The sequence below is a fragment of the Neopsephotus bourkii genome, unplaced genomic scaffold, assembly GCF_033783945.1.
Source record: "Neopsephotus bourkii isolate Nb327-2 ecotype Australia unplaced genomic scaffold, CSIRO-AGI_Nbou_v1 NB_1655, whole genome shotgun sequence".
NCBI lineage: Eukaryota > Metazoa > Chordata > Aves > Psittaciformes > Psittacidae > Neopsephotus > Neopsephotus bourkii.
In genome coordinates, this window is record NW_026902129.1 from 1599669 (window position 1) to 1621827 (window position 22159).

At 40.9% G+C, this 22159-nt stretch overlaps 1 protein-coding gene across 3 annotated transcripts; it reads left to right on the forward strand.

Moving 5' to 3' along the window:
• The first annotated feature begins 17476 nt into the window (after window positions 1-17476).
• Window positions 17477-21202, forward strand: YAE1 (YAE1 maturation factor of ABCE1). Of its 3 annotated transcripts, none has more exons than XM_061375003.1 (4): window positions 17477-17727; window positions 18198-18505; window positions 20122-20243; window positions 20594-21202. In XM_061375003.1, exons 2-4 carry the CDS (start codon window positions 18389-18391, stop codon window positions 21021-21023), a joined length of 669 nt encoding a protein of 222 aa, XP_061230987.1. In that variant the 5' UTR covers window positions 17477-17727; window positions 18198-18388; the 3' UTR covers window positions 21024-21202. The 3 variants fall into 3 exon arrangements, with proteins under 3 accessions (XP_061230987.1, XP_061230989.1, XP_061230988.1); XM_061375005.1 differs by having other exon boundaries at window positions 17477-17721; XM_061375004.1 differs by lacking the exon at window positions 17477-17727 and having other exon boundaries at window positions 18032-18505.
• Window positions 21203-22159: the final 957 nt, after the last annotated feature.

Genomic DNA, 22159 nt, shown 5'->3' on the forward strand with positions numbered 1-22159 from the left:
GTAACAGAAAATCTGCATTTCTTCCTACTGAGGTTTTTCTGCATTGTCATCCACAGAAACGATCTGTGCAAAAGGCACTAACCTCTTAAGGTGTAACACAGAATTCCACCCTGTGTAAAGGCTGAGTGTTAGCTTCATTCTGTTGTGACCTGGTGAGAAGCTTGGCACAGGCTCCTCTGAGGAGCTAGTTAAAATCAAGTTAAAACTTGATTCTGAATGTGGTGCCACAAATTAAAAAAATCAAACTTCTGTTGTTGTTTTGTGGAACTGAGTGAAGTGTAAAACTGTATTTTGTATTACACTGGGGACCAGGTGCCTGGAGAGAGAGCAAATGAGCACTGTACTGCTGGTGGTGAAACTGGGTTTTATTTTTTGACTGATACTCTCCATCCGCCATGGATATAAAGACAGAACATAAGAGCTAGGACAGGGAGCATGGAAATCAAAATCCCAATGTATTTTTCCACTGGAGATCAAGGCAAGAATTCTCTACTTCTTGTCTACTTCTTTAACTTTCCATTTCTGAAGTAGAATTTGGTGATTGTTGTTGGCTTTTCTTAAGCAAAAATTCACCTTGAGACTGCAGTTCCTACCAGCTCTAGTATATCTCCCAGATGATGTTCAAACAGAATCCCCAAAGCAGCGAATACAGGTGCTGTCTCTGAATGGGGCTGACCCTGTTACCACATTTTTCAAGGCTATAAAGTAGCAACTATGTATTACTAGGATAAAACAACTGAGTATTTCCTCGTTTGAGTGTAACTGGCTTACTCCTGGTATTTGCATAATCTCTATGGACCTCTCTTACACAGGTAAGAGGAAGAGCTCAGAGGTAAAAGGAAAAGCACAGCATGACAGTGACAATTGTATAGAGCTGGAATCAGAAGAGTGCTTAATCTCAATCTTACAGCACCACCTGCTGCTTACTGCTGTGCTTTGCTTTCATTGTTAAATAACATTTTAAGGGAACTAGCTCAGGCGCTAGGCCACATGAAAGGCCTCAGACCCTCTTATGTTCAGTGGCAGTCAAGGACCCATAAGATGGGTGAGAAAGATCTGACCTCATGAACACAGTTGTGAGTCACTATAGAGATGCTGTGAGAAATGTTAAATGCAATAGTTCTTGCAATGTAATGAATTCATGTGCATACTTCAGTGAAGTGCTGTTTTTTTTTTTTCCAAAAAAGCGGCGCAGGATAGATTTAGACAAATGAGAAATGGTATTGTTCTGCTTACGAATGCTTTCTTTGCACCATATTATATGAAGCTTTATTTCATTAGCTTTCTTCGTGGCACATCATCAAAGAAAACTTCCATTAGTACTGTTCAGTGTTTTATATACAGAAAATAAGAATCTTCGCATTTTCTGCTGCTGTTATGCTACTAACTAGTGGTTAAGCTATAAAATTAAACATTCTTGCTGTACCTTGCAAGGTAGTATCAACAGAACCTTAATGTGTTCCGTTTGTAGGTGCTGCCTGATGTCAGTACGCTAGTCAATGCCCTTGAACACTAAATATTTCATGTAGGATGTGATGTGATCCATTTCCTTATGTTGTCAGCAGTCTCACTGTTCACTGCAGTGAAGCTGCTGGAAGGATCTTAAGTAAGCAGTCTGTGAGGTCATTGTCCAGATACTACATACTTTTATGCTATGACCGTGATAAAGGTCTGGTAAATGGTGTCAGAGCAATATGCTGCATTGCCAAACTGAGGAGGTGGGATCAAGATGCAGCTGACCTAAGCAACCAAACATCAGGCTTCCATGGGGTGTTAGTAGGAAAAACTCAGGTGATGGAATTGTCTCTGTTATCTTGGCAACTTCTGGATTTCTGAAGCAGTGTTCTGCTTCCCTAAATACTGAAGGAATCGAACAAGACTCTTTCTTTAGTCATGACTTCTTTTATTAAAGGGGATTCATCTGAAATGCTTCCTCATATGGCTTTTTCTTAGGGCCAGCTCACAAGATCCTATTGTTGTTTGTCTTGTTGTTGGGTTCCTTGCTTTTGGGGTTTTTTTACTGATCCCTTATATTCTCATCCAAATGACTGCAGTCACCTGAATACAGTTTTGTAAGTCATTTTGTGAGTCTCTAAGTCTTGTACAGTACAACTGAATTGTCAAATAGCTTAGTGTTTGTCATTGTCCTAAGTAGTTTCTTGATCATCCTTACTGCACTTACAGGTTGTTACAACGGAGTGCTGCCATTATTTCAGGTATTTCGGGGGGGGGGGGGGAATAGCCACCATACTGGGGCTCTGGTCAGACACTACCTATTGTACCTGTTCTGGTGCAAAAAGAGACCATCCCCTTGGCCAGTATGGATTAAGTCCACTCTCCTCTGTGTGGCTGATGGGCCAGGGGTAGTCCCCTGAGGCCTGGTCAGAGTAAAGCTGCAGAGCTGGGGGTCCCTCTGGGCTACACGGATGAGCTCCATTTAGATCCTGTGGGGTAGTAGAACTCCTTCCATTGTGGTGACCTGCAATCAGAGGGCAGCCATTCCTCAATATTTAATACAAGTCCAAATATGTCTATTATTATTTTGTAAGTCAAAGATGATCTTTATTTCCTAAATGATAGCAGAAGACTTCTGAGTCTCTCCTTCCATCTGTGCACATAAGAGGATAAAAAAGAGGCATGATTCTCCTCCTCCACTGAAAATCATTATCTACAGAAAATTACTCTTTGGTCATTTCACCACTCTAAATACAGCACTTGTCTTTACAGTTCAGCACCTGATCCCCAGTAGTACAGGATGTAATTTTGTATTCTGCACAACTCTCCTCTGCTGTGTGAGTATATATGCAGTATGCACATGGCTCACTGATGTTTTGCATCAGGAATCTTCTCTTTCAGCAATAATGGGTCCAACCAAATTCCCAGATACAAATAACACAAGATACTCCTTTTCATTTATTTTATCTAGCATATTGTTGCTTTGAACTTGAATAAACCAGCAGGGAAAACCAGAGCCTTATACCACCATACTCAAACAGGAGTGTCCTTTTGCACCTGAAGCAACAGAACTTTATTAGGAAGCTGTCAGATACAGACAGACAGATTCAAGAGATTACAGCCACATAGGTCAGCAGGAGAGAGCAACAGTAATAAAGAAGACAGATGATCTGCAGTAGTCCTGATTGTTGCTGCTATACTAACAGAGGTGCAAGTGCTTCTACCACATCTGGAGAGGCTAATACCTTTGTCCTGGAGGCATTGCCTGAATGTGAAGTTACACTGCCCTCAACAATGCACTGTGGGGCACAGATGGGGAGGAGCGTGCCTCCTAAAGTCTAACACATGGTGCTTCCTCGTCCTTTGTGGTGCAGCAGGGACTTTTTAGCTGCTATAAGCCTACATATAAAAGAAGTGTTAGAGCAAACATTATGCAGTTACTTACTGTAAAGACCAACCCCTTCCATGCTCGGCACATTTTTGCTATCCCAAGAGTTCCAAAAGACACACTGTAATCAAAGACTATTGCATGAAACTTTCATAACAGTCTTTCTTCCTATTTTTCTGCTCCCCTAACACGAGAAGTGACATTTTTCCTTAACAAGGATTGGAATGGCTGAACCAAACCAGTCCCCGGCACCATAGCATACTGCCACTGCTACTTCAGTGGAAGTTTTGTCTCATTGACAGTTGCTGTCACTGGCATCAATAATTTAAAGCCACAAATGCTGTGAAGTTGTAAATAATTTAAAAAATATAATTCATGCTCATGCTGCAGCTCAGAATCCAAACATTTTTAAACCTGTATTTCCACTGCGGAGCACACACAGTAGTCATCCTGCCGAAGTGCCTTAAAACAGCTCTTACTGTTTTTATTTAGTTAACATTTCAACATCCTGGTCTTGAGAGCATACTGTAGCACATTGGAACAGCAAGTTCTGCAATTGTTTCTGTTAAACAACTTTGTTTAACTTGTTTCTGTTTCTTGTAGGTTTCCTGCAAGAATGGGAGCATCGTTAACTCATAGAAAATACTTAAATAATAATTTGACCAAAAAAGCAGAGTCTTCGCTGCTTGCCAGGATGTCACAGAAAAACATACTGATTGAGATGTGCTCCACCTACCAATTCTTCCCCCATGGAACATTAAACCAAACAAAAACTACAAACACACACTTCCCCCCCATTCAAAAGTTACCCAGGAATTAAAAGATCTTTACAGGATTTTTCATTTTCCCCCTTCTTCGTACAATTAGAAATAATGTTGGTTGCAACAAAGCCTCATAAAGTTTTCTGTAAGGCCAACTTTCTGACAAGGACCCCTTCCAGGGACTTCAGGTTTCCTTCCTGATATGAAGCATTCTTAAATCAGATGGTAATTAGTTATCCAAGTTTAAAAGCTATGGTGCTGGACAAGCCTTCCAAGTAGCAGGTGCCTTTGAACCACAGACATTCCAGCATTATTGAGATGTATTGCAGGCTTGCTCCTTGTTTTCTTAAAGGAAATATCAAGAATCAGCACAATTGTAACTCATGAGGATATTCCTGGCACTAATGTGATTTACATGCATTAATATTTGTTGCCTGTCTGGGTAAGGTTGCTTTTACTGAGAGAGGCTGTTGATCTCAGTTATTGAGAAAGCTGGCTTTTCTATTGAAGATCATGAGAGTCTTCAGATGTGGGCCTCAGGGTCTTTAGCTGTGTTCTACCCTATAGCTAAAAAGGAGCCAAGAACAACTTCAGATGTGTAGATATCAATACATAAGAAACATACATTTGTGTGAAGTGAGTCATATTGTGTCCCTGTCATTCATGCACAAGATTGTATCATTATCTGGAAATATATGAGTAAACTAATACATAGATCCAATGGCAAGGGCTCTCAGTATATATTTGATGGGCCTTTCTTATTCAGAATTACCAAAGCTTGGTTTCATCCTGCAGTGATTAGAAATCCTTTAGATCTTTCTATGAATGAATGTCTACATCAACAAGCATGGAAATCTTGTACTGAGTTAATTAGTAAACCAGAAGAGGGGTTCATGGTTCTATCCAAGGATTCTATTTTTACCACCTTGGGTCCTACATCATAGGTCAGGTATTTTGCAATTCACATCAAAGAGGTTTTTACCATTTCTCCTCTCCTTTGAGGAGAAAAGAAGGCTCAAGACAGAAGGTTACTAAACCTAATTAATCACATGGCTAAATCTTCTTTAAATTCTAATCCTTTCCATGCTGTGCATTTATGTGAAAGTGTTAAACTGACATTCCCAAAACCGTTCCAAAGTGTTCACTCTTCTACATGTTTTACAAATGTTCAGGGCTCCAACCCTCTGTTGTTCATGAACTAGAATTCCCACTGAAACTTCCACTGGAGGAAATTATGCTCTTTCTACAAATTGTAGTAGCTGAGCACTGGCCAAGCAGAATAACTATTGTACTGTGTTTACAAAGTTGTTTGTATAGCAATGGTAGATTAAATACCATCTATGTAAGCAGCCTATTAACATGTTATCAGATCCTACTGTATCTTATTGTTAATGTGAAACTGGCCTAGTTTAACCGCATGTGATTGTATAGATTTACCTTGGTTGTTATGTTAGAAGCTCACTGTTAGCTTCTACTGCAGCTGGAGAGAACCTAGTCTATCTTGGATAGACCAATGTTCTACTGGCAGTGTTTGCACACTGCATTGATCATACAGTGTGACAAGTTTTTTATTTTAGGTGCTCAGGAAAATGCCTGAAGATAGTCTAGGTAAATGCAAGCTTTGGTATCCTTGACTACTTAGTAAGAAACAGAGTATGAGAACTGGTATTTGACGTTACTAGATTCCTTAGATGCTTCCCTAGTATTCACTGGAGCTTCATCCTGCACTCCCCCACTCTGCTCTCCCAAAGGGTAGAGGAACATGCTGCTCTTTTAATCTCTTCAGTCACTTCCCTGAATTTTATCTGAGTTAGATATTAAGAAGAAGCAAGAGGGAGAAGGAGCATGGATGAAGAGTGGAATCAAGACAGGGAAGTTCAGATTTGGAGGCCCTGGAATAATACTTTAGGGAAAAATATTTTTTAGGTGAGAAACCTGAGAAACTTCACTTTTGGAGACAGAGAATGCACAATGAAATCCTTTATATCATATTCTCCTTTGGTACCTACTTCCCAATGGGAAGAACATTTCCTGGGTTAGAAAATAGGAAGTTTATTTTAACCTGCTGTTTGAAAGAAATGGAGACTCTAGCCACAGCTCTGTTTATTTAAGTGAAACACTTCTAACCATGATTGCTATTAGTATTTGCCATTACCAAATAACTTAAGGACACAGACTTAGAGGTTATTGAGCATCTTTCACTATCAACTCTATTTACCATCTCCTCTGGTCATTCTGGATCCAGTTTACCAGAAAACAATTTTCCTCTCAGAGTCCATACTGAGCAATTGGTACCACTGCCTCCTCTGCGCTCCTGTTAAGCTTTAACAAAGTGGTGTGATGAAACTATTTTGTTTGCATTGTCTCTTTTTTGAGACAATGGTCTGTGATCCCAAACACTATTTTACCTTTCCTTCAGCATCATGTCTCAAGACCTATCCATTTACAGTTGAAGGAAAATAATTCAGTTAGCTTCACAACGGAAGCAGTTCAAAAACCATGTAGATGATGCCCTCAGTGACATGGGCTAGTGGTGGACCTGGCAGTGCTGGGGAATGGGTGGACTTTGTGATCTTAAAGGGATCTTCCAACCTGGTTGATTCTATGACATCTGGAGTTTGTATTTTTGCCTCCTGGGTTTATCTAAGGCTATTTGGTTTTATTCTCACTATGTATATTTATGGAGCTGTACAGATTATATTTTATTTTGACTTTCCATGAAGAGCATATCTCATTATTAGCTGAATTTTGCAAGATTAACAAACCAGTTTCTGTGTCTTTACATGGAATGATTATCAGGGTATCTTACAGCAAAAATGTGCTTTTGCAGGAAATTTGTCAAAAGCTTTTCTGGTACCTACTGTGGGAAAAATCTTCCTTGAGGATCTATGACCTAACTCCTGTTCATAAAGCTTCAGCCATTATAGACTGAAAAGACTATTCCATTTTCTGAAATGATAAAAGATTTCTCACGGATTCCAAAATCTTTGTGTGCTTTTCCTATTCCAGGAAGGAGATGGGGCCAGGTAAGATCAATGTTGCCCAAACAAACAATACTAGAGATAGCAGCGTCCATCCCTGGAAACCAGGGGCTAAGATTTGTTTCTTATACAAGAAGTCAACTTGTAACAGTGATCTCTGCAGCACTCAGCAGCGAGGACTGAACCTTGGCCCTTGGCCCTGTGCCTCTAACATGAACCAGTCTAAGATTCTGAGGAGAAAAGGTTGAAAGGGTTGGGCAGATATTGCTTGTTATGTGGCTCCTGTATTACACTTATAAACACAGTGTTATGGGCTCTGGGCTTCTCTGGTGTACATGTCTTGGGCAATGAGATTTTGATGGCTTGTTTAGAAGAAGTCTTGCTACTAAAACAGTTTTCTTGGAAACTGACCTACTTTAGCTTTTCCCCTAACATTAAATCCCCAAACTCAAGTCTAGGAACACACCAAAGCAAGCATTTTTGTTGCAGATCTTATCCCCATAACCAAAATCAAGATCTCTTCCCTTAAACTATTATTTATAATCATAATCTTCTTTCTTTATCTTAGCAATCACTTCTGTGATATTTAATATCTCTCAATTTCTACTTTTACTTACAGAGCATCTTCATCATGCAGACACTCAAATCCAAGATTAAAAATCCTAACAAATACTATGACAAAGACCATCTGGTAGGCATAAACATAAATGAGATGCAAACCAAAAATCTCAGTAAACACTGAATCACCATCAATCTAGTATGTGTGCAAAGTCCCCAAACAACAGAATTATTTTACAGTGAGTAATGTCTTGCCAGTGGGGTACTATGCACAGTGTGATTAATTGCCACAGTCTAATGAGTTCCCCCCACCAAAAAAAGAGCCAGTCCAAATTTATTTTGCAGTATCACTCTTAAATTTCATTCATTCATTTACTCTGAAATGTATTTTTTTATTATTTTTATCTATGGCACTGTACTGGGGAATGCATTTCATATGCATACACAATTTCTCATTATTTCAGCTTTAGACTCTGAAAAGTTCCTTGCCTTCTGTTACAGAGGGGAAGAATGTCCACAGCAGGAAGACACTGACATACTCAGGGCCAGGCCACTATTTCTGACCCAGCAAAGAAAAGAGTAACACATCAATTACCCACAAAGATTTGACTGAAAGTTCTTTCTGTTGCAGACATAAATTGCTTCTGACAACCCACACCCTATACCCAGACAAGGAAGGGAAGCCTGTGCCCTGCACTTGGCTGGGGCACATGGTTCAAATCCTGCCTCCTCAGTCAGGGAATTGTGGAATCAACGTCAACAAGCCAACAGTTCACTCAAGGCCCATGCCTGGCTATCGCACCCTGCTGCCCAAAACCAGGGCATGACTTGGGCTTCTTGCAAGTCTCCTACCAGGTAGTTGAAGAAAAGACATAATATCCTGTTACATCCTATGTACTCTCAGGAGGAAGATTTAGAAGCCAGCAGCTAATCTGACAAAGCGAAGGTTTAGTCTCACTTCAGGGAATCTATCTTTTTTCCATTCCTGATACTCATGATGACTTATCCACTATCCTTCCATTTTCTCTTAATGCTATAATGACTGCATAGAAAAACTACAAAATGAAGAGTTTAAACTTTGCAAGTGTACACAGGACCAACACTGGAATCAATACAAGTTCAAGCATTTCAAATTACAGATAATTTTTAATTATTTATTGATATTTAATGAATGAGTGATACTCACTGTTACTTTATTCAGTAGCAGAGAGCTCTTTTGAATGGCTTTAGTTTCTGTAGATATTTTTATGCTGTACCTCTATTTTCCTTTTTATTTTCCTTTAAGGGACTAAATACTTCGCAAATGTTCACTGAATGGAGTAGAAACAAAACATCTACCATCTAGCTCACTTTTCTCATTACTTTGTTGAAGATCCTCTGCTACGAAGACAGGATGAGAGAGCTGGGCTTGTTCAGCCTGGAGAAGAGAAGGCTCCAGGGTGACCTTAAAGCAGCTCCCAGTGGCTAAAGGGGCTAACAAGAAACCTGGAGAGGGGCTTTTACAAGGGCCTGTAGGGACAGGACAAAGGGGAATGGCTTGAAACTGACAGACGGGAGACCGAGATTAGATATTAAGCAGAAGTTCTTCCTTGTGAGGGTGCTGAGGCACTGGCACAGAGTGCCCAGAGAAGCTGCCTCATCCCTGGCAGCATTTAAGGACAGGTTGGATGGGTTTGGAGCAACCTGCTATAGTGGAAGGTGTCCCTGCATGCTACTTATACACATGCTTCCCAGTCTCTATTAGAGATGGTTAAGTCATTCTTAAAAATGATGCATTACAGGAATTCTCATCCTTTAGCATTAAAATTAATTATTCATGTTCTTTACAAAACGAGCAGTTTTACTGCTGCTGATTAAACAATATGCCTAAAATACCTTGTTTGCAATACTTTTTGCCCATCAATCATTTAATAAATTATTCAGAAATATTTGTATTACACTGTCTCTGGCACTGGTTATTTGGAGTCAGGGAGAAAGATAAATATCCTCTTAACATATTCTCCCTTAACAGAGACTTGAATGGGAAGATGGGGGAGGTGGTGTGGGCTGTTTGCTGTGGGTGTTGTGGAAAAGACCTAAAAGTTTAAAAAGAAATAATTTCATAAAAGAAAAATACTAATGTTAGATGCTTAAGATTCTCACTGGAGTGGGACTTCTTTCTTTCCCCTTCCTTTCAGAGAGGGAATGTGCTGCAGCTCAGTAATGAATTTACTGTACACTGAATCCAGACTGAATCTCCAGGAGAGGGAGACAATGAATCGGCCAGTAGGAAGGATTGAAGGCTGTTGTCAATTAAAGAGAAACCATGAAATAAATGAGGAGTTTCAGTGGTTGTTCTTCACAGACACTCCAGTTTGGTATGCAAGGGAATGCTTCCAGTTTATTGCAATAGTAAATTTCAGAGCACAGAGAAAGAGAGAATATTGGCATTTCAATCAGGGCAGCTTCACACACAAGTGCACAGCCCACTCAACTCTGTGTTGAAAGCTTTATGAAAGAAAGCCTGTAGGATATCCAAGAGATTACTTACAAGATTCTAAGGGATGGATTTTTTACGAAATCCTTATAACACAGCCTGGTGCCCTTGTTGAAGTGAATTTGAAATATGCCCCTGAGCTCCTCTGAGTCTGCAGACAATGCTCACAGGTAGCAGGGTATACACGCATACCTACATTTATTACAACAAACAGAGAGATGCTTGTTTCAGATACAAAGATGAGGTGTCAATCTTTGAGATTTAAAAAAAAATCAATGGTGTTTGTAGGGGCTACTATTAATTTTCATTACCCCATCACTCATTCAGGAAACAAGGTTTGTCTGTGCTGGTTTAGCTTCTGAAAAGAGAAAACAGCCATTGCACAGGAATATGAGGGCAGGAGCAACAGACAGAACAAGGGTTTACATTTTCAAATAATCACAGACTACACCGTCTCATGCCTTAATATATTCTGAAAATTTTCTTGAGAAGCTAATATTGCATGAGGATAAAATGTAGCCCTCAGCACACTAGTAGAACAACTATACACTAAAGAAAAAAGGACCACATGTGCTAAGATTATTCTCAGAGGACCTACAGATTTTCCTTGGCCAAATTATTAGATCACAGTCTCTTTAATAAACTGGAAATTCCTTTGCCAAGCCTTGTATAAAGAGTGATCCTCAACAGAATATGATCGTTCACAAAAAGAAATAAATTAGTTACATTATTCAGGAAAAGACTCTAAAATGTCCATTTTTTATAGAGTTCTGGGAAGAGAACTGAACAGAACAGGTTATACCATGTTTATAATAACAGCAATGGACCTTGATAATAATATTCCACACAGGTGAAACTCTGAAACCTTATAATGTGATCAATTTGCAATTTCTACCTGATTAAAATGACAAAACAGTTCCCATCCTGAGGTGTATTTTTCACCCCAGCTGAACTATCCAAACAAAGCTATTGCAGTGAGATAGGTTTCTCAGGGGAATCTGGATGGGAGTTATAAAGAGAAACTCCTGGGTTTAGGTAGAAATAAAATGATGTAGTCCATTTCTATCAAGAGCTTTTTGCAGTCTCTGTGCACAAATTGCCTCAAATCAGCTTCCCTTACACTTCCTCTCCTGTAGCTGACACATTGCCATGGATTTGGAGTCACAGCCTTCAGATGGTGCTGAATTAATTCTGATTAATTCTGATTTTGCTATGTAATTGCTGCATGACTTGTAAAATTCTTTAGTCACAATTAGCTGACACAGTGACTCAATGGCAAAACACAATATATCATTTTGCTGCAGGTGTGGCCTCATTTATTTGACAAAATAGGACAGCTTGTAGTTTGGGTTTTTCTTCCCTAACTCTTTGAAGAACTTTGAAGCTCTTTATTGCTATTTAAAATATGAGCCAAGCCTGCCTGACAAATCCCAGTGAGCCACTCATTGCAGCTTTTGGATGAACAAAGAAAGGCAGCTTCAGATTTTGAAGGTCTTATACGACTCCTCAGGGCCTGAGCCTGCAATATGATCACTGCTGTTTCAGTTTTCTTAAAGAGTTAGCAAGTTTGCTGCTGCCAAGAATTCGATGGAAAAGTTCACCTTCAGTGTGATCCTGCATGTGAGAACTGTGTCACCCTCTGAGCAAACCCACAGAAACCAGTAAGTACTTGAATAGCAATGTGCTTCTCATCACAAGCCAGGGTGACAGGTACTGACCCCAGTAATTCAATGAAAACAAAATAAGGTACCAAATGTTACTTGCTTAGGTGGTGGTTTATTGTTGGATGAGGTGAACATACAATGGCCAAGTATAGGCAGGTAACTACATGTAAATGTACACAGTTAAATCCCGTGAAATAATATGGAGTAACTATGAGTAACCATGCTCAGTCTTTTCCAGACTAGTGAGTAATATTCAGGACAGGCCACATGCACCAGTTCATCTTGTTTAAATGTCAGTTCCCTGTTCTGTTGAGCTGTGTGGCACCAGCTATTGATGACAGTACCTTCCACTGATGCTAATTGTGCAAGATGAGCACATCTATACCTGCAACTCTGAGAAAGTAGCTCAGGAAAGTGGTAAGATCACATTCAAGACAAGGCAGGAGAATCAATTCATGAGCAGTTAGCTACATGCCATCACATCCAGGTGGCTGAGAATAACTCAAGAGCTGGAGCCATAAGCAAAGTGGTACATGTTCTTTCAGCATTGGTTAAGAGGAAAGGGCCAAGAATGGGAGACAGGAGGTAGGAGAAGAGAAAGTAACTGCCCAACTGCACTGCCAGGGGTGGTGCAGTAAGGTCTACCACCCGATCTGCCTGTAGCAGCAGTTGTAAGGGAAACATGGGAAAAAGAGGCAGAAACATAGTGCTGTTCCCAGCAATATGCTGTCCTGGACATTTGCTTTGTCTCACCTCACAGGGCCCTGCTTGGAGAGCTCCAGGAGTAGCTCCTGGGTGACAAGGGCTCTGCAGGGGGCTGTAGCCCACTGTGGGAGGAAGCCAGCCCCAGTGTACCAAGAAGCCCAGTGGTGCCAGCTCACTTTCCTCCACAGCTGAGGATGTGAACTGCCCAGTAGTCTCTGTGCTAGCACAGCCAAACAACCAATTATACGCTGCAGATATGGCATACATGCTGTACTCGAATTGTTCACAATCCACATGCAATTCAAAAGCCACCATTTAACCACCCTTGTCATAACCTCAACCTTTCAGAAACTGTGCATTGTCACTGAAACAATTGTTTTCTTACAGTTTCAGGTGTCAAAGAAATCAGTGCACTCCACAAGTTCTATGCCTCCTAGCAGTTCTATTGACTTCAGACAATTGGATCAGCACTGTACAGCTGCTATTCCTGCAGTTTTTCATCATTTGTCCGAGTTTATACAAGGGATAAAACAGAGGGCAATTCGTCTCTTAGCCAAAGGAAAAGAGCTGGCATTTCTCTCTCAGAGCACGAGTTTGATAAAAAGCTGTGGGATTTGAATAGAGATGCAATTCACTGGGGAAATTCCTAACTTTGCAGAATACAGCATTTTCCTTGGACCAGTTCCATTTACAATAATCATTTTGATATGATCAATTATTATTTAAACAAAATGGAAGCTCTGCATCAAAAAACATAACCAATAAGGTAGAAAAACCTTCCTGAAGGGTATCTGAGTCACAGAGCTACAAGGTCCTGATTTATTGATGATACGAAACCAGTCGGACTCATCACTGATATCACAATTCCAAAAGACACATGATTCAGCTACAGAACTAAAATGTAGAATTTCTTACATTTTCTTGTCTTTACTGACATAACCTTTTCTTGTGGATTTTCACCATGTAAAAAGCTGTCAACAGACTGAAGACAATTAGGAATATTCCTTCCTTGCTTCTCTGTTGTATGTTCTAAAACAGATGCTGCTAGCATTAATCTTGGTCTGAGATGTGTATATAGCTCATTCTGATCTCAGCCATAGCACCTTCTTTGCAATGTTAGAGCGGTTACTGAAGTTCCACTATGAAAATATGAACTACATCTGGGGACAACAAATTTCACTTGTTTGAGGAGCAACCCAAGGAGAATGACAGATAAAGGGGAACTGCTTTGGTGTTGATAAACTATATCCATCGCTCTGGTTAGTATGCAACAGTTAGGAGTACAGTTTTCAGACTGCAAACCTGGCTTCCCTGGGGATGAATAAAACAAGCCTGGGGAAAGCTGGGAAGGCAAAAAGCATCCCTTCAGTTAACCACTTACACATATAATTCAGTATAAGCCAAACTGCTGGCAGTTCATGGGATATTCGGGAAAGGTTTCTTTTTTGGCCAGGATCTGCATTGGTAATGGTTCTGCAAGTAGGAAAACTGCCCTGTTGTGACATTTAACTATCAAAGGTCTGTGTTTTGGTAATATGGTGGAAGGAAGAGGCAGAAAACAACCTTCCCCCTTGAAAACACTCGTGTGCGAAGCAATGAGAAAAAGGTTATTAATATTTCTGTGGCACTTTGAAGTGAATGTTAGATATTCACCCTTGATGTAATCATAAATTTCTAGCACTTTCCCACATTATCACATTTTCTTCTGACACTAAATGAGACACATTGACCCAAAGTGTTCTGTAATATTATTATATATTATTGAAGAGAAGTGATTACACAAAAACAGGCGATTCCTATGTATTACTTACCTTCATCACAAGAGGGTGATAGGGATTTACTAGTAAATTGCCTTAATATTCTGAATGAGAGATGTTATTGGAAAACACAGAAATGTACATTTATTACCATGCCCTGGTAATAATCATTGATCCTAGAGGTGGTTTTTAACCTTCTTGTTTAATTTAGTGTTAGTATAGTCTCCTGTGCTGTGAGCTGCAATATTTAAACCTCATTAAGCCTATGACCTTGCAGTTAACCTGTTAGCTCCCTGCTTCCTTCTCTGTGGTAGTTCTGGAAGCAAAGGATTTAAGCAGCAGAGGTCACCGTATTATTATTGCAGCCATCAGCCAGCAGTACACAACCCTACCATCCGTTACATAAAGGAATAATACAGAGTGCCAAGATGAGGACAGAGATACAGGCTGCACATGAGCATGTCTGTCTTGTTGCTGTTGTAGACAGTTCTCCCAATACCCTGTTATCACTGTATTCAAGGGAAACAGACTAGAATCAGCCAGGCAGTAGAGCCACATATCCGGAAAAGACTACAGCCCTCACCATAAGTAGAATATGCATTTTGTGAGGGACTGATGGTCTAAGGCTCTTCAGAAACTTCGTATGATGTTTGGTGACAATGCATATACCATCTTTATTAAATACTGATGGTTTTCATTCTCCTCACATCTCAATAGCTTGTTCTTTCCCATTATGTTTTAGTCTTGTTTACCACAGAGAACAAGTAAACAGTGATTTAAGTGTTCTTGAAATTCATCCAAATACCATTTAAGTGCTGTTATTTCTTAAACGGATTGCATTACTCCCTAAATTAGAGTCAATGAAACATGCTTCTGGAGGTCCATGACAATAAGTATTGTAGAATTGGATAATAATTTACAGTGTAAATACTCCTCTGCCCTGAGCTCTTCTCAAATCTTAGCTCAACTCTGCTACAGACAAGGTAGTACACAGCAGTAGAGATGAGAATGTGATCATCCTGGCCCATGGAGTAGCTCATACACAGCACAAGTCCTGGCTATGGTAATCAACCACCCTTCAAAAAAGCTTTAAACCTTGAGGTGTCTTTATGCATTAGGACAAAATCCATTGGCTGCTCATGTCAGTTTGGGTTTGAGGCACTGATGACTGAAAGACAAAAGTGTGTAATGATCTGAATGGACCGTTATTATACACAGTAATAAAGGTATAAAGGAGCAGCCCATGCCACTGTGTTCATATATTTTGCTTTTGGCAATCACTCATGGCTGATTGCTTAATGGCAAGCCTTGCTATTAAGACGAAGCTGACAGTAATCCTTTGTAATGATGTCCCACAACTCCTTAGTAATCTTCAACTCTGCATGACTCTGTACTGGGCCCTTTGGAAGCTCTCCCTAGTACTCCAAGTGTGCAGGGAGTACAAGCTGAGCCAAGCATGTTCATGGATAAGAAGCAGCTTTGGTATGACCCATCCTATAAGCCTAAAATTAGATAGTTTTTAATCTTAGATATGGCAGTGACAAACTTTGCAATTGGTCACAAATCATCTACTTTGCTTTTCACATTTTCAGATTTCTTTATTCTGCAAAAATGTGGGAACTGCTTTGTAGCCTGTGCAATGTTGTTCTTGTGTTTTGATTCTTAGGCATGTGTAATTAATTACAAAGTGTCACACTGCTGTATTTGGAATACACTTAGGTGTGCAAAACCTCCACACCCTGTGGTACTGCACCTCACCCTCAAGCCCTGCCAGCGGCCCTGTCAAGGCCACCAGCATACAATCAACTTGTCTTTAAGTTGCAACTGCACTTCATAACCCAGCAATGCTGCTCTGTGTATACAATATGATTCACAAGATTACCCACACACAACTACTAAGAGAAAGGGGTAGAAATATAAGCTTTCTTCATTGTTTCTTATGGTTGTAAAGACGTATGTTAAATAAACATATGTGTGGAACGATCAACTGTGGTAAATATAAGACATTTAAATTGAGATGCTGTGAGTTTGGGAAACTCACAGTGGCCCTGAGCCATGACCTCTGTATCTTTTTCAGAAGAGCAAGAGGCTGAGGGGACAGAGTGCAGGATGATAATCAAAGGGTTAATCCAGGTTTAGCAGTGCCATTACTACCTGTTATGAGGGGTCACGAGTTGCTGTTGCTAGGTGGCTTTCCTGTGACTGCATTTGTGCATGTGGGCTATATTCAGCATTGTTACCTGAATGTCAGAGCTAGCTAAATAAGCCTCTACCAGACAGGAGGTGGAAGTGATTGATAGACCTAGGCTTGGAAATCAGCAGTCATGTGCACATACAGTAATAGCTGAGGAACAGATACGCACAGTTCTGGCCATCCAGGGGCACCAGTGTCATTTCACCCCAGGCACTCCAGTTTTCTAGACAGATTTGGGTTACTTGGCTGCTCATACCTCAGCATGTAACCAGCAGAGAGCATTCAAGAAGGACCACGAGCAGGAGGACAGGTTGTCTCTGCAAAACAAAAGGAACAAGGGAAATGAATGTCCTGTGGCTGTGTTCATTGCTCACTACCTTCAGTGTGGGGATAGGCTTTGCCATCCCCAACTTAAGTGTCCCTAGCCTTGCTGTGATGCGTGGTAAACAGGGCATCAGCCTCTCCAGGTGAGGGACGCACAGAAACACTCAGTACATGGGGGCATTTACTGTAGCAGGAGTTGGCCATTTGGAGAAACATACAACTTGAAATTCAAGGTTGGTGTATAGTATGTTTATGAAGATTAACTAACTTCAAACTTATGCTCATAAGCCAAATGCAGTATGCAGCAAGAAGAAACAAAACCATGTTATTCTGTTGTATGTATGTCAAAAAGGTATTGTTTTCTCTAATAGAAGCAAATACTGTAACACTTTATTCCTTCCTCCTGGCACCCTTCATATTGAAAAGCACTTATTACTGTAATGCCTCGATCTTGTAGAGGATAGCTTAAGCCCACACCTGACACACGGGGACCCTGGGACTCAGAAGCCAAAAAGGCAGATTTTTGTTCTTAAATTTCACAATTTACAACTGAAGAAATGATTACACCTCCCTGCCTGGAGGTTGGCCTGGGACAGCCATACGACCCTCACCCCAGACAGCCGGAAGAGGCGTTCACCATAATGGCTCCTTTTTGCACCGACTCCCGGCCTCTTCAGCGGATATCAGATCTCGACGACCAGGTCACCCCGTCCCGCCTTCTTCAGGAGGATGCGAGGCTGCGCCCTTACTCAACATGGCCGCCAGCCTCCGCTGGCTTGGATGAGCTTTGAAGCTATAGGACTGCCGGGTAAGATGGCGGCCATTTACCTGAGGACCTTGCCCTCAGTCAACATGGCTGCCTCTCCGCTATTGCTTCTGACGTCAGTGAAGCCAGTTTGCCATCAGTCAAGATGGCGGCCCCCAGCAAGTGGCGGAGCTGCATGGCGCGGCGGCTGTGGTGAGGGTACGGGGCGTGGGGTTGTGCTGGCGGCGGGGGCCGAGCTAGCAGCCGGGAGGCGAGGGGTAGATGAGGGGAAGGGGAAAGAAGGCTCCCGCAGGGCGGCCGCTTGTGTGGAGCTGAGCGCTGGCCGTGAAATGGGAGTGTCGGGGCCTGGCGGGGGCCGCGGCGGAGTCCTGTGGTCTCGGCCAGGGTTTGTCAGGGAGCGGGGACGGTTGGGGTGCGCCTCTGTTGGGCTGCGGGGAAGAGGCCTGCAGGCTGCGAGAATCCAGCGGTGGTGTCCCGGGGGAAGTGGCGTGGCCAGGCGCGGGACGGCTCTGCAGGCCCCGGGATCCCCGAGAGCCATTGGTGCTGCTGCAAGAAACGGCGCTTGCTTTTTACGGCCGTAGTAAGGAAAGAAACTGCTGCCTTAAGCTGGCCCTGTAAGCCTCAGAAGTTGCTTTGTGAGTGATGATCTGCCTGGCTTGTCTCGACAGATGCACCCCGGTGGTGAACAGCGTCAAGTTTCTATGTGGAAACCAGTGTGCAGGTTGAACCAGCAGCTCCCTTCACGACCTCTTCAGAACTCACATTTTCTGCCTATATTCTACTCGGACACTTAGCCAGGGGCACTTCTGAGAGTATTTTCTTAACCACATAAACAGAAGCCATAGCCATCACTGCTGTTATGGCCTGGGTACAAGCTGCGGTCAGCCGATCCAGTGAGGATATATTTGATGAAGATGCAGATGAGATGTATCTACTACAGAAAGAATGGAACAGCACCATGAAAAAAAGACTGAAGGTAATACTACAGCAGTGATTTAATAGTCTTCTTAACCATTTCAGCTATTTTGATACATACCTCGGTATACATGTGGCTTATTTAAAGAGGGTGTTGTGGTATAAACTAAGAGTGGCTGCTTAAGAAGTTACTGTGGCTTAGTTTCTTCTGAATGCCAGGAAAATGTAGCAGGGATTTACAGAAACACTATCCTAGTAATCATCCAAGCAAAGTACTGTTTTAGTAAAAGACATCAGCTCCCTCTGTACAATCATGTGCATTTGTAAAAAGCAGTGCTCAATTCTGATGTGAGCTGTTTGCTTCATACTTGTAGGTGTGCCACTGTATTGCAGTATACCACTAGTAAATGTAGGGCAACACAGCTAAACAGTGCTAATAGAGAAGTATGAGATGTTTGGGCTTTTAAGTGGAGTTCTTCATCAGTCAGATGTAAGATTTGTGACTCCACGTGAAACCACAATTGGATGTTGTGGTCTGGGTAGTTCTTTGGCTTATTTACTCTCCTAGTGAAAAGCGTATTTTATGAAAGCTTTTTTCCACAGGCTTTGCCTCCCTGGTATTCTGCAGGGAGCAAAACAAGTACATAAAGCGGGGTTACTTCAACAGATACATTATCATTCAGCATGGGACCAGTAGGGCTTGTCTGCTCAAGGGTGAACAGCATTTGGCTGAAGAACATGAATGGAAGCTCTTGTGTAGGCTGTTGATGAGGAAGGGTATTACAACAGAGCTGTTGTATTCTCCAAGGAAAAGTCTCCTCCATGTGAGTCCCTTGAAAAGCCTGGTTCTTTTAAGAGGCGGTTCAGTGTTCTTATACAAATCCCTCTGATATTTTATACGTAGATACTGCAAAATCACAAAATGTTATTGAGGTTAGAGCTGTGTGTTGTGCAAAATAAACATTCTTGTTCCTGGCTATTTCTTCACTCATGAGCAAATACAAGCTTTCACTCTTACAACTTGGAATTTTGGTGTGAAAGAAGTTAAGAATTACTCTGTGTTATATGGTAATATGATCAGAATATGAAGAAATTAATTTGCATTACAGTCATTGGTGGTTTCTCACAGAAAACCCATCACATTGTTTTGTATATTTACATGTGATTTGCTCCATCACCATATTTTTCTGGTATAACTCTTGAATTGAATGACATCCAGCAGAGAAGCAAGGCTCAATAATTGTTTTTTGTGGAAACAGGCAGATGGATTACAGACAGAAGAGTACCTCTGCTAAAGGGAGGTTTTGCAGCTTGTGTAATTTTAGATGGCTAGAAATCTGTCTGTGGTATTCCTTAATGAATTTTTCATAAAGGAGGTGGTTATCATAAAAGCAATTATTTTCTTCCAGATTTCTCTTATTTTTTGATGTTTCTAAAAGTACTCTCCTTCTGGGGATCCTTTTGGAAAAGAACAGGATCTTGCAGATCAGTAAATCATAATGCTGCAAAAAGCATGTTTTGGTTTGGCAGTGGGGGTTTAGCTGGGAGAGATGTTAAAGTTTAGAAGCTGTAATTTAAGAGGCTGAACACTTGTTTAAGCTTTTTTTATTGTTACAGAATTGTCAAAGGTCCAGTTTTTCATCTTGTGAACAACCTGTTTCACTGCTCTTATTACAGGAAGGCTATAGGGATGGAATTGAGGCTGGGAAAGAACTTGCACTCCAGGAAGGCTTTAATCAAGGTTACAGACATGGTGCTGAGCTGATGGTTACATGTGGCCAGTTCAGAGGAATCCTGAAGTAAGTTATGAACTTCTTAAGGTCATGTGTATGTGGAGGGTGTGTGTGAAGGGAGCATGCATTGTAAATCTGTCCAAAGTGAGCAACCTGAGAATCATCTAGGTCTTGAGTACAGGTTGTAGAGTGATCATTCTTAAAATTCCTCTGTCAGTTGTTCTGCCAAAATTAATTGAATCTACATCTTTAAGCTTAATACTCGGTTCTACTGCTTGAATTTCCCAGAAAATGTGAATGAAATATATACATTTATATAGTGTAAGTATCATGTCACATTGGTATCAACCTTCAACAGCTGGAAGTCTGTGTGAGTACATGTAATCACTTTTTTGTTGTTTTTCTTAACTTTTCAGTGCTCTCTTATCCTGGTGTCATCTTAATGGACATGATTCTGCTTTAAGTGAGATAAATAGTCTTCTTGATGCAGTTGGAAAGCACGAAGAAGATGTGCTGAAGTACCTGAGCTCTACTGAACAACAGCCACATCTTGGACACATTTTAGATTCTGTTCAGGACATGGACCTTAATCACACAGCTCCAGCTGGGACAGAATACAATGAAGTTCAAGCTGGAAAACATGCAGATGGTGGCAGTTCTGGTGAAAACACTTGTAGAAGTAATGGTGACGTTGATTCCTTGCAGTCTGAATGCAGCAAGGCAAAACTCTGCACAGATTCTGAAAAGTCAACCCTTGCTTGGGTTAAAAAGCAGACTATTTGGCTAATAGAGCAACTGGGCTTATCACTGGATATACTCCATCATGTCCAGCATCTGGAACATTAGGTTTTCTGTCTCATGGTATTGAAAATTATCTCAACTGTATTTGATTCTCAGTTTGTGGACCATGGCTGATGCATCACTTCATTTTAGGGAAGTCTGATTTTGGTACTTTCCATTAGAGATAATTCTGCAAAACTTCACCACATTTTGGCTTCTGGCAAAAAAAAAAAACAAACAAAACACCTTGCTTTTAATCTTAAATTTTCACAGAAAGGGGAAAGGACTTGTAGAGCTTTACAGAGATTTACTAAACATGTTTCTGTTCTGTGTCAGAAGCTATCATTTCACCCCTACTTTCTCATTTGGAAATGGAGCAGATCCTTTAAATAGCCCCTCTAAATCAGTCCTCTCTAATATAAAAAAAAATGCCCTGTGCTATGGAAAGCTGTTCTTGCAGAATAAGCTGCTGTTGATGATGTGCTAATTGTGCAAAATAGAGGAAGATCTGCTGCTGATGTGAGTGTTGTGACTCTCTCTAGTCACTGTATAAAATGTAGGAATTTTTCGACCTTCATCATATTCTTCCTCTTGTAACCACTGTGCAATGCACTTTCACATTTACAAACTGTTTTTTTCCTCTTCATACAGTTCTAGTTATTTCACTTTTGCTGAAAATACACCATTCCCTTTGAATGCAGAATTACTGGCGATTACATTGTTGTGCATCTCCTCTCACCCTCTTAGACCACACTGAACATTTTCAGTCTAGTAAACTTCCTTGTGGTTTTTTGCCAGTCCTCCTAGCCTGAACTCTCTTTCCCTAATTCCCAGAGTGTTTTTCTCAAGCTCTTTAAGGAAGCCAGCCATATTCATCTTCTTTTTGAACCACATTGTCAGCCACACACATATAGTTCTGATAGCTTTGTATTTCTGTGCCAGCATTCTATATTTGACACCTTTTCCTGTTGCTTCCCTCAACTGTAGCTGCAAATTGCTCTGGTCTGGAAGTCTCTTCTTGATGAATTCCTGTCTCTGTTTTACACTAGTTAAAATGATTTTCAGTAAGGAGTTTACTTGTTTTAAGTTGCTTGTGACTTTCCTTTATGTCTGAGACAAAGGAAGTCTAGACAGAGACAAACTGAAATTTTGAACAGCCAACTAAAATATGCTTTAAAAAAATAAATTCACAAAAACAGTTT